The sequence below is a fragment of the Notothenia rossii genome (assembly GCF_949606895.1).
Source record: "Notothenia rossii genome assembly, chromosome: 10".
NCBI classification, from domain to species: Eukaryota; Metazoa; Chordata; class Actinopteri; order Perciformes; family Nototheniidae; genus Notothenia; species Notothenia rossii.
In genome coordinates, this window is record NC_136908.1 from 486,822 (window position 1) to 503,565 (window position 16,744).

A 16,744-nucleotide genomic window follows, 5' to 3' on the forward strand; every position below is an offset into this window, starting at 1 on the left:
CGCTCTAATTGGCCGCTGGTGGTCAGGTGATATTCAGATCGGGATGGTGTACAGGAAGGAGCGTCTGGACGTGGAGGTGATACGAGCCCGCGGCCTTGTGGGTAAACAGGGCACCAAGAACAACACACCAGGTACACACACACACACACACTCACACACACACACACACACACACACACCACAAAACTGTGTCTCAGGGCTTCTTAACATTTAACAACCTATTAATGTATCACACCCACTTAACGGAAAGAAACTCAGCTATCTGACGATATGAACAATTTTTACCGAAACAAAACACAACTCTAACGCCAAGCTTCTGAAGCAGCACTAACGGCCCCTACACACGGCGGTGTGCATTGAAGCTTCAACGCTTCTGCCCATTCACTTTGAATAGAGTGACGTCACGCTTTGCCGAACTGCATTGTGGGTCGTTGCTCGCTTCAAAAGTAGAGCAGTGTTCTACTTTTGAAGCTTCGACGGAATCAGCCAATCGAATCATATGCCAGTACAAGCTCTAGCCAATCAAACCACTGCTTGTGTGTCCGGGGCGGGAGATTCCTGTGATTGGTTGTTGGTCGAGCTTCAGCCACGCCTGCCGGCAAGCTTCAACACACGCCGCCGTGTGTAGGGGCCGTAAGCGAAAGAGTGCTAACGCACTTAGCACATAACTCACGGTAGAAATATTTTATACTTTATTGGATCTGCACAAACAAGATATCATATGAAAGCTGAGATTCCACAGATTCCAATGGTATAAGTATACATATAAGTATATAGTACTTCACTTTACGGGGCCAAAACGGCAAATATGTCTTACCGTTGTTGTTTTCTGATCAAAAGTTCTGTTCAATGGCATTAAAACGCATAAAAACGCTGCTGAAGGTTAATCCAATGTCTCTGTGTCACTTTGAAATGATTACTGATAATCCATCATACATTTGTTGGCAAAAACTGAGTTTTCATATATAGCTGTGTGTGTGTGTGTGTGTGTGTGTGTGTGTGTGTGTGTGTGTGTGTGTGTGTGTGTGTGTGTGTGTGTGTGTGTGTGTGTGTGTGTGTGTGTGTGTGTGTGTGTGTGTGTGTGTAGCCCCCTATGTGAAGGTGTATCTGATGGATAATGGGAAGTGTGTGATGAAGAGGAGAACTCGTCTGGCGAGGAAGAGTCCGGACCCTCTGTACCAGCAGCAGCTGCAGTTTGAAGAGAGTCCGGAGGGGAAAGTAGTGCAGGTATACACTATATATATATATATACAGTATACATATATATATATATACTATATATACTTCAGGTACTACAAGAAGTATAAATATACTATTTATATATATATATACTACTTAATTTCCCCAGAAGTAGAAATGGGTCCAGGTTCTTATGGATTAATATCATGTATATATAAAGGTTAATATGGATGATATTCGTGTCCTCAGATCATCGTGTGGGGGGATTACGGACGGATGGACCATAAATCCTTCATGGGCTGTGTTCAGATCCTATTGGATGACCTGGACCTTTCAAACATGGTGATTGGCTGGTTCAAACTGTTCCCTGCCACCTCATTGGTCGACCCCGCCCTGGCCCCGCTGACCAATAAAGAAGTAGAAGGCAACGTGAAGCCCTAACAACAACAAATCTTCTAAGAGGAGGAAGGGCTTATCGAGAGGAGGCGGGGCTTACTTTGAACTGAACTGAACTACAGTCGCTCCATTCTGGCTCCATTACATTTATTTTAGCGCTTCACATTACATATATGACATATATAACATATATTACATATATAACATATTACATATAACATAACATATATTAGACATGTAACAGTAACAGAACCGAGGGGGACCCAAGTTCCCATCAGCAGAAACACGTGGGTTTGCTATCCTGGCTCCAAAATGGTGGAATGAGCTCCCCATGGAAATCAGGACAGCAGAAAGCTTACACATCTTCTTCAGACTGAAAACTCATCTCTTTGGACTCCACTTCCAGAGATATAATTACTAACAAAGCACTTATATACTAATAAAGGACTGGCTTATCTAAAGCCAGTTGAGCAGCACTTGAAATGTTTGGCTCTATGAAACCTGATGAACTTATATGATTCGGTTTTCTTCAAGGTTGTATCTTGTTGGTCGAATGCACTTATTGTAAGACGCTTTGGATAAAAGACTCAGCTAAATGTAATGTAATGTAATGTAACAGTGAATGTGGACCCACTGCGCCACGCTCCGCTCTCATTGGATGAATGGAGCCCCGCCTCCCTGTTTCTCATTATACGTCCATGAGTTTTGGTGACAGGGGGGCGGAGCCAACTGACGGAATAAAAACTCCCATGATGCTCTGCTGCATGATGACTTCACAGCAATGACACCATGATGTCATCAAGAGGACCTTAGCAAAGCATGCTGGGAAAAGGAGAGACAAGGAGAGGCTGCCGGCCAATCACAGCGGCTCCTCAGCATCATGTGACTGATACATTTGTTTCCATGGCAATGTTAATGATGTTGTCTACACGATAAAATAAAAAAATAAAGTCCCTTTGAAACACCACCGACTCCATCCAACCTTAGACCGACTTCATCCAACTGTAGACCGACTTCATCCAACTACAGACCGACTTCAACCAACTACAGACCGACTTCATCCAACCTTAAGGCCCAGATACACCGGCCCGAAATCGGCAGTAAATGGGAGTCAGGCAGGCAGCAATGTACAAGCACACTAGAGTGCTACCAGAATGGTTTGGTTTGACCAATGATGTCTTTGCTAACATCCCAAATACACCTGATGTTGTTTTTGTTGACACCAACCACAGGGAGGTGGTAATATTAACTGACACTGGGAGACAGGGGAATTTAAACACATGACAACAAGACACAGGTGAAACCAATCAGGGGCGGAGCTGGTGATGATGAGCACAGGAGACACACAAGGGGTACAGGTGAACACAATCAGACAATCAGACACACCAGGGAAACTAACGACAGGGAGGAAAACACAGCGAGAAGCACCAGACAATACACATGGAGGAAAACTGAGGTTACCTACTGTAACCCCAGTTTCTATGAATAAATGGCGCAGCCCTCTAAGGCTATCGCTATTGGGTAATCCCCCTGCGCACCCGCGCAGCACTGAAACACTTGTAGTCCACGCCCACCCGCAAGGTGGGCCCCACCCTCAATCTGCTCCCATACAAAATAACTTTTCTTCAGCTATTCGTGGAGCCAGTGGGGCCCAGCGCTTAGAGGGCTGCGCCATTTACTCATAGAAGCTGGGGTTACAGTAGGTAACCTCAGTTCTATCTCGTATATGGCTTCGCCCTCTAAGGCTATCGCTATTGGGTTAAGGGCGAAGCAGGATGTAGTCTGCGCCCCACTGGGTCCGCCCGTCACTAGAAGCACAGACACACCTGCTCAATAACACCCCATGCCTGATGTGCCATGCGTAATGGAGCATCACCGTCCCTGGAACATAGCATAACATGCCTATCTCCCCTGACGGGGTGAAGGCTGGGAACAATACCAATACATACCCAGCCGCTGTGAGCAAGAGGAGACGAAGGTCCCACCTTTCCCAGCGATCATAGAGGGAACAGCAGCTCTCTGCGTGCAGACAGGAGAGCGCCCAGCTGGATCCCTGACGTCTCTCACTCTGACAGGACACTCCGTACAGGGTGTGTCAGAGAGGAATGAGAGACATCCCTTAAATACAATTGAATCAATGAACAGGGGGAAGACCAAGATGCAGCAGTGCAAATGTCTTCCACTGACGTTCCTCCGTGCCAAGCCGTGGAGGAGGACATTCCTCTGGTGTAGTGCGCTCTGATGTTCTCCGGGGGATCCACCCCAGAGGAGACATATGCCTGTGACACAGCCTCACACAGCCAGTGTGAAGCTGCTGTGCAGACAGAGGCTGCCCGATCGAGCGCTCTCTATAGAGCACAAACAGGCGCTGAGAACGGCGCAAGGCAGCCGTGCGCGCCACTAGCAGGACAGAGGAGATGAGACGTGGCTTCTTCCTCCGACCTGTGAGGAGAGGCTTCTCCGTGATGTGCCATAATGGTCGTCATGGTGACGAGCCACGCCATCACCGCCGCTGCCCGTGAGGCAAAAGGGCTGCGAGGGAGTTTCCACACGCTGCCTTTCACTCCGACTGTCACCATGAGGCGCGTACCCGCCCAGGGGATGAGAGTTGTTTGCATGCTGTCCACACAAGGTGTTATAACGGTCCTCATGGGTTATTATGACCGTGTGTAGGAGGCGTATCTCGGACGGAGGAATGCCGCGAGCTCTGCAGGTTATTAACCGGTTAAAACCAGCAGGCGTCTGCAGGGAGCCCTGCTGTCTACTTAATCAACAGATTAGTGGCAGCCGGCTTAATTACCGGCTCTGCTTCCTCAGAGGCTCGCGGAGCAGACCAGGAGCGGGGGAGCCTCACTCCCCTTTGACTCGCTGCCGGGAAACCCTGTCTCTGGGGTGGCGGGGGAGCGGAGACGTGGGACGGAGCCCCTGCAGCCGCCGAAGGGCGAGTCTGACGCCGAGACGGTTGCTGTGGGCGTCTCTCCGCTTGCGGCCTCCTGTGGCCGGCGTGGACGCCGCGGCTGCTGCGGGCGTTGGTGCCTCCGTGGGCACTCAGCAGGCTGGAGCCAGCTGACATGCTGGCGAATGCTGTCCGCCTGTTCCGCGGCCGTCTTCATGGACTCCACCATGGCGTGGAACTGGGGTCCGAACAGCCCGTCCGGGCTGATTGGAGCGTCCAGTAGCACTTTTCTGGCCGTCTCCGTAACAGACGCCTGCTGCAGGTGGCGCTGGATCTGTGTCACCCACGCGGAAATCCTGGCCTGGGAGACAGCGACGGACGCGCACAGAGTGAGCGCCGTGCTGGCCGCCTTGCTGATTTCCTCTGCCTCGGTGGTGGACCGCTCTACCAGCGTCTCCACCGAGTTGAAGAGCAGCGTCGATGATATTCGCCGCCGCCAGAAAGGCACACTGGTGCACCCGGTCGGCCTGGCGGGCGACATACTCTCTGGGGGCGCTCAACGTAGGGCGCCGTCCGGTGGCGACGGAGAAGGGGACCGCATGCTCGGCCGCCAAACCAGCCCCCTGCTCCGACTCTGTCTCCCCCGTCCGGGGGAGAGGAGGGAGGGGAGAACCGCACGGTGAACCATGGAGGGAGACGAGGTAGGAGTCGTCCGACTCCTGCCCGGCACTCGGCTCCAGGGACATGCTGCTATCCACGTGCTGGACGGCCCATCGTCCTCGTCGGCCGCAGCAGCTAGAGCGTCCGCTCTTCGCTTCCTGTCGGCTGATGGGAGACGGCACAATGTGAGCAAGCGACCTGCTGGCTGAGAGCCGCGTCCGCGTGCTCTGGCCCCAGGCGGGATTCACACATTGCGTGTTGGTCGTAGCTCATGATATATCCTGAGCCACATGAGGGACAATTTCGGACGCAGTTGTTGCTCATGGTGTTTAATGGTTCTGTGCTTCAGTAACTGCTGAGGTTAGCTGAAGAAAAGAGGGAGCAGGTTGCCGGGCCTCCTTCCTATTTATACCGGAAGGAGGCCCGAGGGCGGGGCCCACCTTGCGGGTGGGCTTGGACTACAAGTGTTTCAGTGCTGCGCGGGGGGATTACCCAATAGCGATAGCCTTAGAGGGCGAAGCCATATACGAAATAGAACATGACAGGGAGAACAGCAAAACAACCATAAGTACGTACAAAACTGAAAACGTGACATAACACAAGAATCATGACAAAGTAGGCTGTGCCTTTGACTTGTACATGGACCAGGCTTTCCAGGACAAGTATATCAAATACTAACCACTGCTCGATGTGATAACCAGCTTTGGGTACAAGTGTAGATACAGCATACTCATATTCTGAAGTCTTGGCCGTGTATATAAATGCACCTTGATTGGTCTGAGAATTGCTGGAATGTCAAAGAGAAAAGCCAAACATGCCAAATATTGCTCTGTTTCAGCTATTATTGGCTGCTTAGCCGTGTGGAGAAGGAGGTGCTATGTGTTCCCTTAAGTGTTCTGTGCTGCTTAGCCGTGTGGAGAAGGAGGTGCTATGTGTTCCCTTAAGTGTTCTGTGCTGCTTAGCCGTGTGGAGAAGGAGGTGCTATGTGTTCCCTTAAGTGTTCTGTGCTGCTTAGCCGTGTGGAGAAGGAGGTGCTATGTGTTCCCTTAAGGCTGCTGCTTAGCCGTGTGGAGAAGGAGGTGCTATGTGTTCCCTTAAGGCTGCTGCTTAGCCGTGTGGAGAAGGAGGTGCTATGTGTTCCCTTAAGGCTGCTGCTTAGCCGTGTGGAGAAGGAGGTGCTATGTGTTCCCTTAAGGCTGCTGCTTAGCCGTGTGGAGAAGGAGGTGCTATGTGTTCCCTTAAGTGTTCTGTGCTGCTTAGCCGTGTGGAGAAGGAGGTGCTATGTGTTCCCTTAAGGCTGCTGCTTAGCCGTGTGGAGAAGGAGGTGCTATGTGTTGTCTTAAGTGTTCTGTGCTGCTTAGCCGTGTGGAGAAGGAGGTGCTATGTGTTCCCTTAAGTGTTCTGTGCTGCTTAGCCCCGATATATTTGATTCCCTGTCTTATGTAATATAATTTGTGGAACCAAATAAAGTATTCAAATGTGTGTGTGAGTGACTTCCTGGTCCAGTGGGTGTGTCCTGTTAAGACACACACACTCAGGGAGTCATGTTAACTTTATGAACACACACACTGATTGTGACATAACTTTATTCTTCAGTTAGAAACATTCAGAACTTTAATGAAAAACTGAAATTCAACAACTTTAACAGAAAGATGAGAGAACAGAAGGACAGACTGATGGTGGATATCTCTCTATACTGTACATCAGGTATATAGATATATGTAGTTATGATAAAGATACCTTGCATTTTTTAACAAGCTTTGAACTTTTATTATTCCAAGTCACATTGTTATGGTTTGTTGTCAGATAATACAATGTTTAAAACTGTGGAGTAGAAAACCTCTGACAAGTTTATTCTACATACACATACATACACACTCACACATTCACACACGCACACAAACAGAGAGAGAGAGAGAGAGAGAGAGAGAGAGAGAGAGAGAGAGAGAGAGAGAGAGAGAGAGAGAGAGAGAGAGAGAGAGAGGAGAGAGAGAGAGAGAGAGAGAGAGAGAGAGAGAGAGAGAGAGAGAGAGAGAGAGAGAGAGAGAGAGATCTCCTTGTTGTTGGAGTATATACATGGTTTTATTAAGTGCTCACTGATTTTAATCACGATGGCAAAATATTAATTAATAATCATCCGTAAAATATTAAAGATGAAAAATACAAATGATACTTTAAAAAACAAAGTGTAAAGTGAATATTAGAGGGGGGGGGGGGGGCTACAGCTGGGGTCCACTGAGAGACAGCAGCCAGTCAGAAATATTATATATAAACATATTTATATTTATTTATATGTGTGCACATCAGTGACATTGGAGGACCTGCCGATGCTGACGTCACATTCCCATTCCCAGCAAAAACTGAGATTACATATTTTTTTATAAAAACACAACCCCCCCCCCCCACACACACACACACACACACACACACTCTCTCTCAGTGAATCATTGTTATGTATGTTCCCCCCCCATCTCGGTAATTGAATGTATCCTCACAGGACGAGGAGGGGTGTGTGCACACTGAAGGGGGGTGCGCACACGCACGGACAGCATGATCGTGACGCCCCCCCACCACCCTCAGTGAGCGCGCATGGGAGTGCGTGTCCGCCGCTGCCTGCTGTCGTTGATCTGCGCACCGGGAACTTTAACGGAACACGGCGGAGCTCCGGTGAGTGTGTGTGTGTGTGTGTGTGTGTGTGTGTGTGTGTGTGTGTGTGTGTGTGTGTGTGTGTGTGTGTGTGTGTGTGTGTGTGTGTGTGTGTGTGTGTGTGTGTGTGTGTGTGTGTGTGTGTGTGTGTGTGTGTGTGTGTGTGTGTGTGTGTGTGTGTGTGTGTGTGCGTGCGTGCGTGCGTGCGTGCGTGCGTGCGTGCGTGTGTGTGTGTGTCGATACACGGAGGAAACAAAATGTCCCTCAAACACCGGGGTTTATAGTTTCTCCGTGTCTGAGACACACCGGGACATCTGAGTGTGTACCGTGTGTAGTATCTGTGGTGAGTAGGCATGGTAGTACTGCATGAAGTACACTACTATTATATATGTGGAGACTACTGCATGAAGTACATATACTAGTATATCTGTGGAGAGTACTGCATGAAGTACACTACTATTATATGTGGTGAGTATGAAGTACACTATACTAGTATGTGAGTACCGCATGAAGTACACAGATACTATTATATATGTGGAGACTACTGCATGAAGTACATATACTAGTATATCTGTGGAGAGTACTGCATGAAGTACACTGTACTAGTATATCTGTGGAGAGTACTGCATGAAGTACAAAGATACTAGTATATATGTGGAGAGTACTGCATGAAGTACACAGATACTATTATATATGTGGAGAGTACTGCATGAAGTACATATACTAGTATATCTGTGGAGAGTACTGCATGAAGTACACTGTACTAGTATATCTGTGGAGAGTACTGCATGAAGTACAAAGATACTAGTATATATGTGGAGAGTACTGCATGAAGTACACAGATACTATTATATATGTGGAGAGTACTGCATGAAGTACATATACTAGTATATCTGTGGAGAGTACTGCATGAAGTACACAGATACTATTATATATGTGGAGAGTACTGCATGAAGTACATATACTAGTATATATGTGGAGAGTACTGCATGAAGTACACAGATATTAGTATATATGTGGAGAGTACTGCATGAAGTACACAGATACTAGTATATATGTGGAGAGTACTGCATGAAGTACACAGATATTAGTATATATGTGGAGAGTACTGCATGAAGTACACAGAACCAGTATATATGTGGAGAGTACTGCATGAAGTACACAGAACCTAGTATATATGTGGAGAGTACTGCATGAAGTACACAGAACCTAGTATATATGTGGAGAGTACTGCATGAAGTACACAGATACTAGTATATATGTGGAGAGTACTGCATGAAGTACACAGAACCTAGTATATATGTGAGAGTACTGCATGAAGTACACAGAACCTAGTATATATGTGGAGAGTACTGCATGAAGTACACAGAACCTAGTATATATGTGGAGAGTACTGCATGAAGTACACAGATACTAGTATATATGTGGAGAGTACTGCATGAAGTACACAGAACCTAGTATATATGTGGAGAGTACTGCATGAAGTACACAGAACCTAGTATATATGTGGAGAGTACTGCATGGAGTACACAGATACTGTAAAGCAGAACACATCCATCAAATCCGCTTTTATTTTGAAAGGGTTGTGTGTTTCAGCTCATCTGACAGGTTGCTCGTCATGAAGTCCCTGAGGCCCCTCCCCTCGAGGCCCCTCCCCTTGAAGCTCCTCCCCATGAGGCTCCTCCCCCTCCTCCTGCTCCAATCAGCAGCCTGCTCTGGGTCAGCTGATAACTCCTCCTCCCTGCAGGTGGTGACTCTAGCAGCCATCCTCCCCCTGACTAACACAGAGTATGCGTGGGCGTTGGCCTCGCGTGGCGCCGGCTCTCTACCTGGCGGTGCGGCAGGTGAACTCTGACCCGGAGCTCCTCTCCTCTCTGGTTCTGCGGGTGGTTCACCGCAGCTCGGAGAACCGTGCGGGGTTCTGCTCTGACTCCATGGCACCCCTGATGGCGGTGGACCTGAAGCAGGCCTTCGACCCGTGGGCTTTCATCGGTCCCGGCTGTGACTACTCCTCCTCTCCGGTGGCGCGCTTCACTACGCACTGGGGCGTTCCCATGGTGACGGCCGGAGCACGGGCAACGGGCTTCTCGGTGTACGGCTCCGTCACCAAACACCGGGGCCGACCATCAGAAGCTGGGCGAGATGGGGGAGGTTCTGATGGAGGCGTTCAGCTGGAGGCATCATGCCATGTTGGTGTACACCGACAACAAGGACGCCAACAACGACCGGCCGTGCTACTTCGCTGCCGAGGGGCTGTACCTGAGGCTGGGCCAGCAGAACCTCACTGTGAAGGAACATGTGATAGAACTAGAAACACCTGAACATCCGGGCCAGCGTCAGGGAGATCAGGGACCATGGCAGAGGTACTACTTCCTGTTCTGCTATCCTACACTTCCTGTTCTGAACTTTGCAACAAATCTACTACTTCCTACCTTTCACAATAAAAGCCCTAAGCACTGTAACAGGGAGCTGAACAGCTCTTCAAACCTTTATTATTGAAGGTGTTGCTAAAAGACTTTTATTGTGAAAATCCTTGGTGTTTCTGTATTCCCCCCCCCCTGTTAGTTCCTCCGATAAAAGTTCATTATTATTAGTGTGTGTGTGTGTGTGTGTGTGTGTGTGTGTGTGTGTGTGTGTGTGTGTGTGTGTGTGTGTGTGTGTGTGTGTGTGTGTGTGTGTGTGTGTGAGTGATGAGTGAGTGAGTGAGTGAGTGAGTGAGTGAGTGAGTGAGTGAGTGAGTGAGTGAGTGAGTGAGTGAGTGAGTGAGTGAGTGAGTGAGTGAGTGAGTGAGTGAGTGTGTGGTGTGTGTGTGTGTGGTGTGTGTGTGTGTGTGTGTGTGTGTGTGTGTGTGTGTGTGTGTAACCCCTTACCCGAACAAAGCATGTTTTTATAAATACAACAACAAGTATATTTAATCACAAATGAGATGAGGTGCAACTTCATCTATTTTATTTTGACTTTTTACGAGCATAGTGTTTCTGTTCTTCTTCAGTGGTGTTTGTGTTTCTTCTTCAGTGGTGTTTGTGTTTCTTCTTTAGTGGTGTACGTCTTCTTCTTCATTGATCTGTTCTTCTTCAGTGGTGTTTGTGTTTCTTCTTCAGTGGTGTTTGTGTTTCTTCTTCAGTGGTGTTTGTGTGCTGCTCCTGGGACATCCTGCGCTCTCTTCTGGTTCAGTTCCTGAAGGACGGGGCGGAGCTGGAGGACTTCGTCTTCTTCTTCATTGATCTGTTCGCTGAAGGTTTAGAGGGTCCGGGCCCCGTGAGGCCGTGGTTCAGAGGAGACGAGGACGACCAGGCGGCCAAGCTCGCTTTCAGGGTATTATTAGTGTGTGTGTGTGTGTGTGTGTGTGTGTGTGTGTGTGTGTGTGTGTGTGTGTGTGTGTGTGTGTGTGTGTGTGTGTGTGTGTGTGTGTGTGTGTGTGTGTGTGTGTGTGTGTGTGTGTGTGTGTGTGTGTGTGTGTGTGTGTGTGTGTGTGTGTGTGTGTGTGCGCCTTTAGGGTGACAACCTTTATTATTATTGTTATTATGTTATATATTTAATAATAATAATACATTGGATTTTTATTCCCAGTGCTCGAAGAGGCTTTACATAAAATCGGAACAGAAACAGTACAAAGAAAACTAAAAGCATGACCAGTATCCTAATCCAAGTGCGAGTGAAGTGGGGGGAAGGGGGGGGGGGGGGTGATCAGAGTTTGAAAGCTAGAGTATAAATACCTTTTGAGAGATTATTGAAGGATTCAAGAGTGTTGATATTTGTGTGTGTGTGTGTGTGTGTGTGTGTGTGTGTGTGTGTGTGTGTGTGTGTGTGTGTGTGTGTGTGTGTGTGTGTGTGTGTGTGTGTGTGTGTGTGTGTGTGAGTCAGAGTGTGAAGGTGCTGTCTTACATGCAGCCTCAAAATCCAGAATACCTTGAGTTCGTAGAAACTCTGAAGACCGACGCCAAGGAGATGTTCAACTTCACCATCAACGACTCTCTGGTGAAGACTCACACTGTAGAATATCATACATGTCACATGTCACATGTCACATGTTGCACCATGCAACATGTGACATGTGACATGGTGCAACATGTCACATGTCACATGTTGCACCATGTGACGCTGATGTTTCTCCCTCAGTACAATATCATCGCTGCTGGTTTCTATGATGGTGTCAAGATGTACGCTCAGGCTTTGAACGAGACACTGAGCGAGCGGAGACAAGAAACAGGACCAGAACCAGGACCAGAACCAGGACCAGAACCAGGACCAGGACCAGAACCAGGACCAGGACCAGAACCAGGACCAGGACGCGTCCAGAGGCCCAGAGGAGACCTGGTGACCCGGAGGATGTGGAACAGAACGTTCTCAGGTGAGCAGAAACCTGCGAGTGTGATTTATTACCTCGGATTGAAGAGAAGTCTATGAGAAAAGGTTCCAACTCGTTAACTCCCATGAGCTCACCAGCAGCAGAGTAATGCTGCCCGTCTTCCAGAGGGGCTTCTCTGGGTTATTATGGGATGTTCCGTGAGAGCCTGGGTCTCTGCGGTGTTTGGGCCAATCAGAGCGCTCGCTGTGGCCGGTGGTTTGAGTCCCCGACGACCGGACTTCCTGTTCCCACTAACACACACACACAGCGTGAGAATGTGTGTGTGAGAATCCTCTGGTTCCCATGGTGACCTCACACAGCACGGAGCCTCCTGATTGGACCGAAGCACACATTTCTCACATCGTTAAAAAACAATAATTATATTTTAATTCTCTGTTTCGTTTATTATGTTTGTTATTTTCTTTATTTTACTATAAATATACTTTCTACTGATATTGTTTCATGATTAAAGGTGGGGTAGGTAAGTTTGAGAAACCGGCTCGAGTGCGCTAGAATTAGAAAATTCACAGCCGGAGAAAATCTGTCACTTCCTCACAGAGCCCCTCCTCCAACACACACGAATGCGCACATGACCAATGAGGGCAGAGATCAGTTTGTGCACAGATGGAAGGCTGACAGGCAGGTAGGCCGTCCAGTTACTTTAGCCGGCTCAGATGATTGGTCGTGCTTTTTACAGCGCCACGGCTTCAAAGCTCTTCAGATATTCATTGCTATCGGGATGTTTAGAGCACTCCATGGAATATAACAACAAGTGTATCTCGAGCCGGTTTCTCAAACTTACCTACCCCACCTTTAACTTCAGCGACACATAGAACAACAGGAAGTGACGAGAAGAGGACTTTTATTTTGTAAGATTGGTGTGTTTCTGCAGTACTTGTACACAGCTTGTGTTTCTGCAGTACTTGTACACAGCTTGTGTTTCTGCAGTACTTGTACACAGCTTGTGTTTCTGCAGTACTTGTACACAGCTTGTGTTTCTGCAGTACTTGTACTCAGACAGAAACTGACGTTGCTTCAGCCAAAGAAATATTTAAAAGACAAAGATCATCAGAGGGGGGGGGGGACTTCCTGTGAAACACATCAGTGTCACGTTAATAACGCTCCCACACTCTTCAGGGTATTCATCATTTTATTATATTTATCTTGGATCGTTTCAGACAACACACTCTCACTCCATAATCGTCCAGGAGCGATGTTTGGTCAGGGTCCCGTGGCGTGCAGTTGTGACTCTCCTAGGCTCCTTCAGCTTCATAAAGGGACGCAAATAGCTTTCAACTGATTGCAATGTATTCCCATCTGCGGCGGGATTTGACGCTCATGGAAGCACGGCATTCGTTTGTGTCGGCTGCTCTTAAAGGCAATGTGAGCGTCCATTCCCATTGGATAACGGAGAATTGTACACCAGGAAGTAAGTATTCCCCTTACTGTCGATTGATTTTACAGTGATATCTGCATTACTCACCAACTAAAAAACACCAGATTATCCTTGTTAATTAAACAACATTGATTGGTTTAAATTGTTTGCAATGCTTTTGTATTTTTCCCCTTCGATTCGGAGAAACAAATATATTTTCGGAGTAAAGGATGGCAGAAGACACTACACTACCCAGAATGCCCAGCTATCGTTTAGGACTACACCATGTGCTCTGTTTGACAAACCCCGTTTTTTTTCACCATTCATTCCAATGGCTGGCGTCTATGTCACGTGATCTTCAAATTTCTCCCTGCAGAAAAAAAAAACATGGCCGAACTTCGTTTTATTCTCGGTGGAAAATGCCTATTTTAAAGTTAGTTTGGCCATTAAAATGCGTTTTGATGTCATTTGATGCGAGAAATATGAGTTGTTATTTCAGATTATGTGTGCAGTGGATGTACATGATCTTTAGTTTGCTAGTTATTACGAAGATTACTTCAGGAAATTGCGTCCATCAGTGGCGAGCCGTCAGGGCCCTCTAGGCCCTCTGTGAGGGCCTAAAATATTCTACAAAATAATATTTAAAAACATTGGAAAAAAAAAAAATTATATATTTTTTGTAATTTTTTTAGTTATATTTTTCGTTAGTTTTACCAAAATAACTTGATTTAATTGTATTTAAAATAACATTTCCAAAGAAATAAATCCTTTGAATCTGCCTATTCAGTTTCTGTTTGAATGTGAAGGGTTAAATGAAAGAAGGTCGTCTCTGCGAGTTACTGTGAAGAGAGGAGCTGTTGGACGTCCGGGCGGTCCAGCTATGAATTCACAGAGGGCCCAGCTATAGTAACTGAACGAGAGAGTAATGTCAAATGACAGTACAATTGACCAATCATATCTTCCCTCTAAATGGATGGGTGTTATTATCACGGACTTTATGACAAGTTCCGCCCGCTGTGAAACTTTTCTTGTTTCCATAGCAACAACAACTTCCTGTCAACAGCGTTAACTCGCCTTCAAAATAAAAGCATGCCAAATTACACTTAAGACATACAACTGCAACGAAAGTAACAAACACAATGCAATATCCTTTTCAATTTCAAAGAACACAAATAGGGTTATTTACAGGTGTTGTTTTGTGTGGTAGAGGGTCGCTTTCATTGATGCGTTTTGCACCCCGGGCCGTTGTTTTGATATTCTGCTGAAGTATACGCTGTGACGTAATAACTCGAGGGAAGGGGTGGGGGTCAGAGGGCCTAGGTATAAATGTCACGGCTCACCACTGGCGTCCATAGAACGTTTTCATTGTTACCAAGGTGGTTGCTAGGGACGCTGCTATCGATATTATTTCTGTTATGTTGTGTAACTGTTTAATGGTGTTATCTTTATTGCTACCCCCTTCCCCGTCAATGTATAGTGTTGGTCCACAGCGCACACCTATTAGTTTAACAAAATCCGCATCTAAAGATACGTTATTTTCCCCTGTGCAATTCCAGTCTCACATCTCACATCACATCGTCATTAACAAAAACCGGAAACATTTAAAATATATATATATATATATACTTTATTCCGAGTGTTCTTGCTTTTCTCTTTGGAAGTCATCATATAACGGCATTGTAATACACGGTTCGGCTGCATTACATATTACATATCTGCCGTAGTTCTCTATTTATAGATCCCTGATGAGAAGACTTCTAGACACACATGAGGAACTGCCGCCAACACTGAAAACGTGACGTGGATCATAAATATATCAGCAATTAAACAACATCTTACATTTCTTTTCACACAACACGTCTCCTCGCAGGATCAACACTAATTCGGCTGACTTTTATATTTGATCCAATCGGTAGATAGGCTGTATTTACACCATAAAGGTGCACAGCTGATAGAAAGGGACACCTGGTGGTTAAAGCACGTTATTGAATTTCCTTATTTTTATTATTAGATATTAATAGGATCCCTATAAAGTATATTCATTACTCGTTATTCTCTACTAATAGTTAATTAAAGACTGTATATAATGACTATTTTGCAAATCCCTTTCAAGATTTCAAGATCTCAAGATGTTCTCAGGTTTATTGACATCATATTCACAAACGGTGTAGTTATGCAATGAATGAAAAACTTGGGTCGCAGGTTCCTCATTAGTGCATTACAAGACATCTATCAATATGTGTGCCTCCAGCAATGTTGAAGCACTTATTTTAACTGATATTACACATATGTATTATACTCTTATAGGATGTATATAGATATTTCATCTCCGGCCTTGTCAGGTATTGAACAATCAATAAATAAAGAACACAGAATTTGTGTGATTATACTAAATGATTTACAAATAAACACCACTGCATATTTACAACTGTTACACATGCTGATATGACGCAAATGTTTCCAACTTGGGATCAATGAAGTATCTTATCTTATCTTATCTTAAGATGATCGATGGCTACTGCCAGATTTGCAAAATGTGCCTCTGAACCTTGACAAGTGCATGTTTCAGGCTTATCAATGAACAACAGGAGGGGTCACAGACATAAGAGCAGCTGTTAAATAAAGCTCTTCTGACCTTAGCTGGCATGTGGGTATATATTAATGCTGCCCATTATGGACACAAGCAGTTTTCACCCATTTATTAATGATATGTTTTAAATGTGTGTGTGTGTGTGTGTGTGTGTGTGTGTGTGTGTGTGTGTGTGTGTGTGTGTGTGTGTGTGTGTGTGTGTGTGTGTGTGTGGGTGTGTGTGTGTGTGTGTGGGTTGTGGGGGTGTGTGTGTGTGTGTGTGTGTGTGTGTGTGTGTGTGTGTGTGTGTGTGTGTGTGTGTGTGCAGCAGTCACAGGGCTCCTGCAGATGGATGAGTTCGGGGACAGACAGATGGACTTCTCGGTGTGGGACACGGTGGACCTGGAGACCGGAGAGTTCGGGGTACAGAACACAGCGCTCCTATTGGCTCGTGCTAACACATTGTACGTGATAGTCTAAGGGGGGGGACATCTCTAGAAGGTTGATCAATCACAACAGAGCCAGCCAGCTAACCAATCAGAGCAGACTGGGTTCTGGTTTCAGACAGAGGGTGAAAAGAGGTGCTGCAGCACAGACAGTGTGAGAACAATCAATGTTTATTTATATAGCCCAATATCACAAATGTTACATTTGTCTCAGTGGACTTCACAGTGT

General features: G+C 46.5%; 2 protein-coding genes across 2 annotated transcripts in view; both read left to right on the top strand.

Moving 5' to 3' along the window:
* The window catches only part of LOC307022046 (regulating synaptic membrane exocytosis protein 2-like), a 29,974-nt gene extending 27,434 nt beyond the window's left edge, over positions 1-2,540 (top strand). Inside the window, exons 27-29 of the mRNA XM_079654621.1 lie at positions 27-131; positions 1,088-1,227; positions 1,429-2,540. Of these exons, the coding sequence (XP_079510747.1) occupies positions 27-131; positions 1,088-1,227; positions 1,429-1,620 (437 nt within the window). The 3' untranslated portion in view covers positions 1,621-2,540. The remainder of the gene's footprint in view (positions 1-26; positions 132-1,087; positions 1,228-1,428) is intronic.
* A 5,012-nt stretch (positions 2,541-7,552) lies between these two features.
* The window catches only part of LOC307022048 (atrial natriuretic peptide receptor 1-like), a gene marked incomplete at its 3' end in the record, with an annotated part of 12,039 nt that continues 2,847 nt past the window's right edge, over positions 7,553-16,744 (top strand). Inside the window, 9 exon segments of the mRNA XM_079654622.1 lie at positions 7,553-7,798; positions 9,359-9,578; positions 9,580-9,885; positions 9,887-10,090; positions 10,092-10,140; positions 10,902-11,092; positions 11,642-11,755; positions 11,897-12,128; positions 16,398-16,492. Coding sequence (XP_079510748.1) covers positions 9,396-9,578; positions 9,580-9,885; positions 9,887-10,090; positions 10,092-10,140; positions 10,902-11,092; positions 11,642-11,755; positions 11,897-12,128; positions 16,398-16,492 — 1,374 coding nt within the window. The 5' untranslated portion in view covers positions 7,553-7,798; positions 9,359-9,395.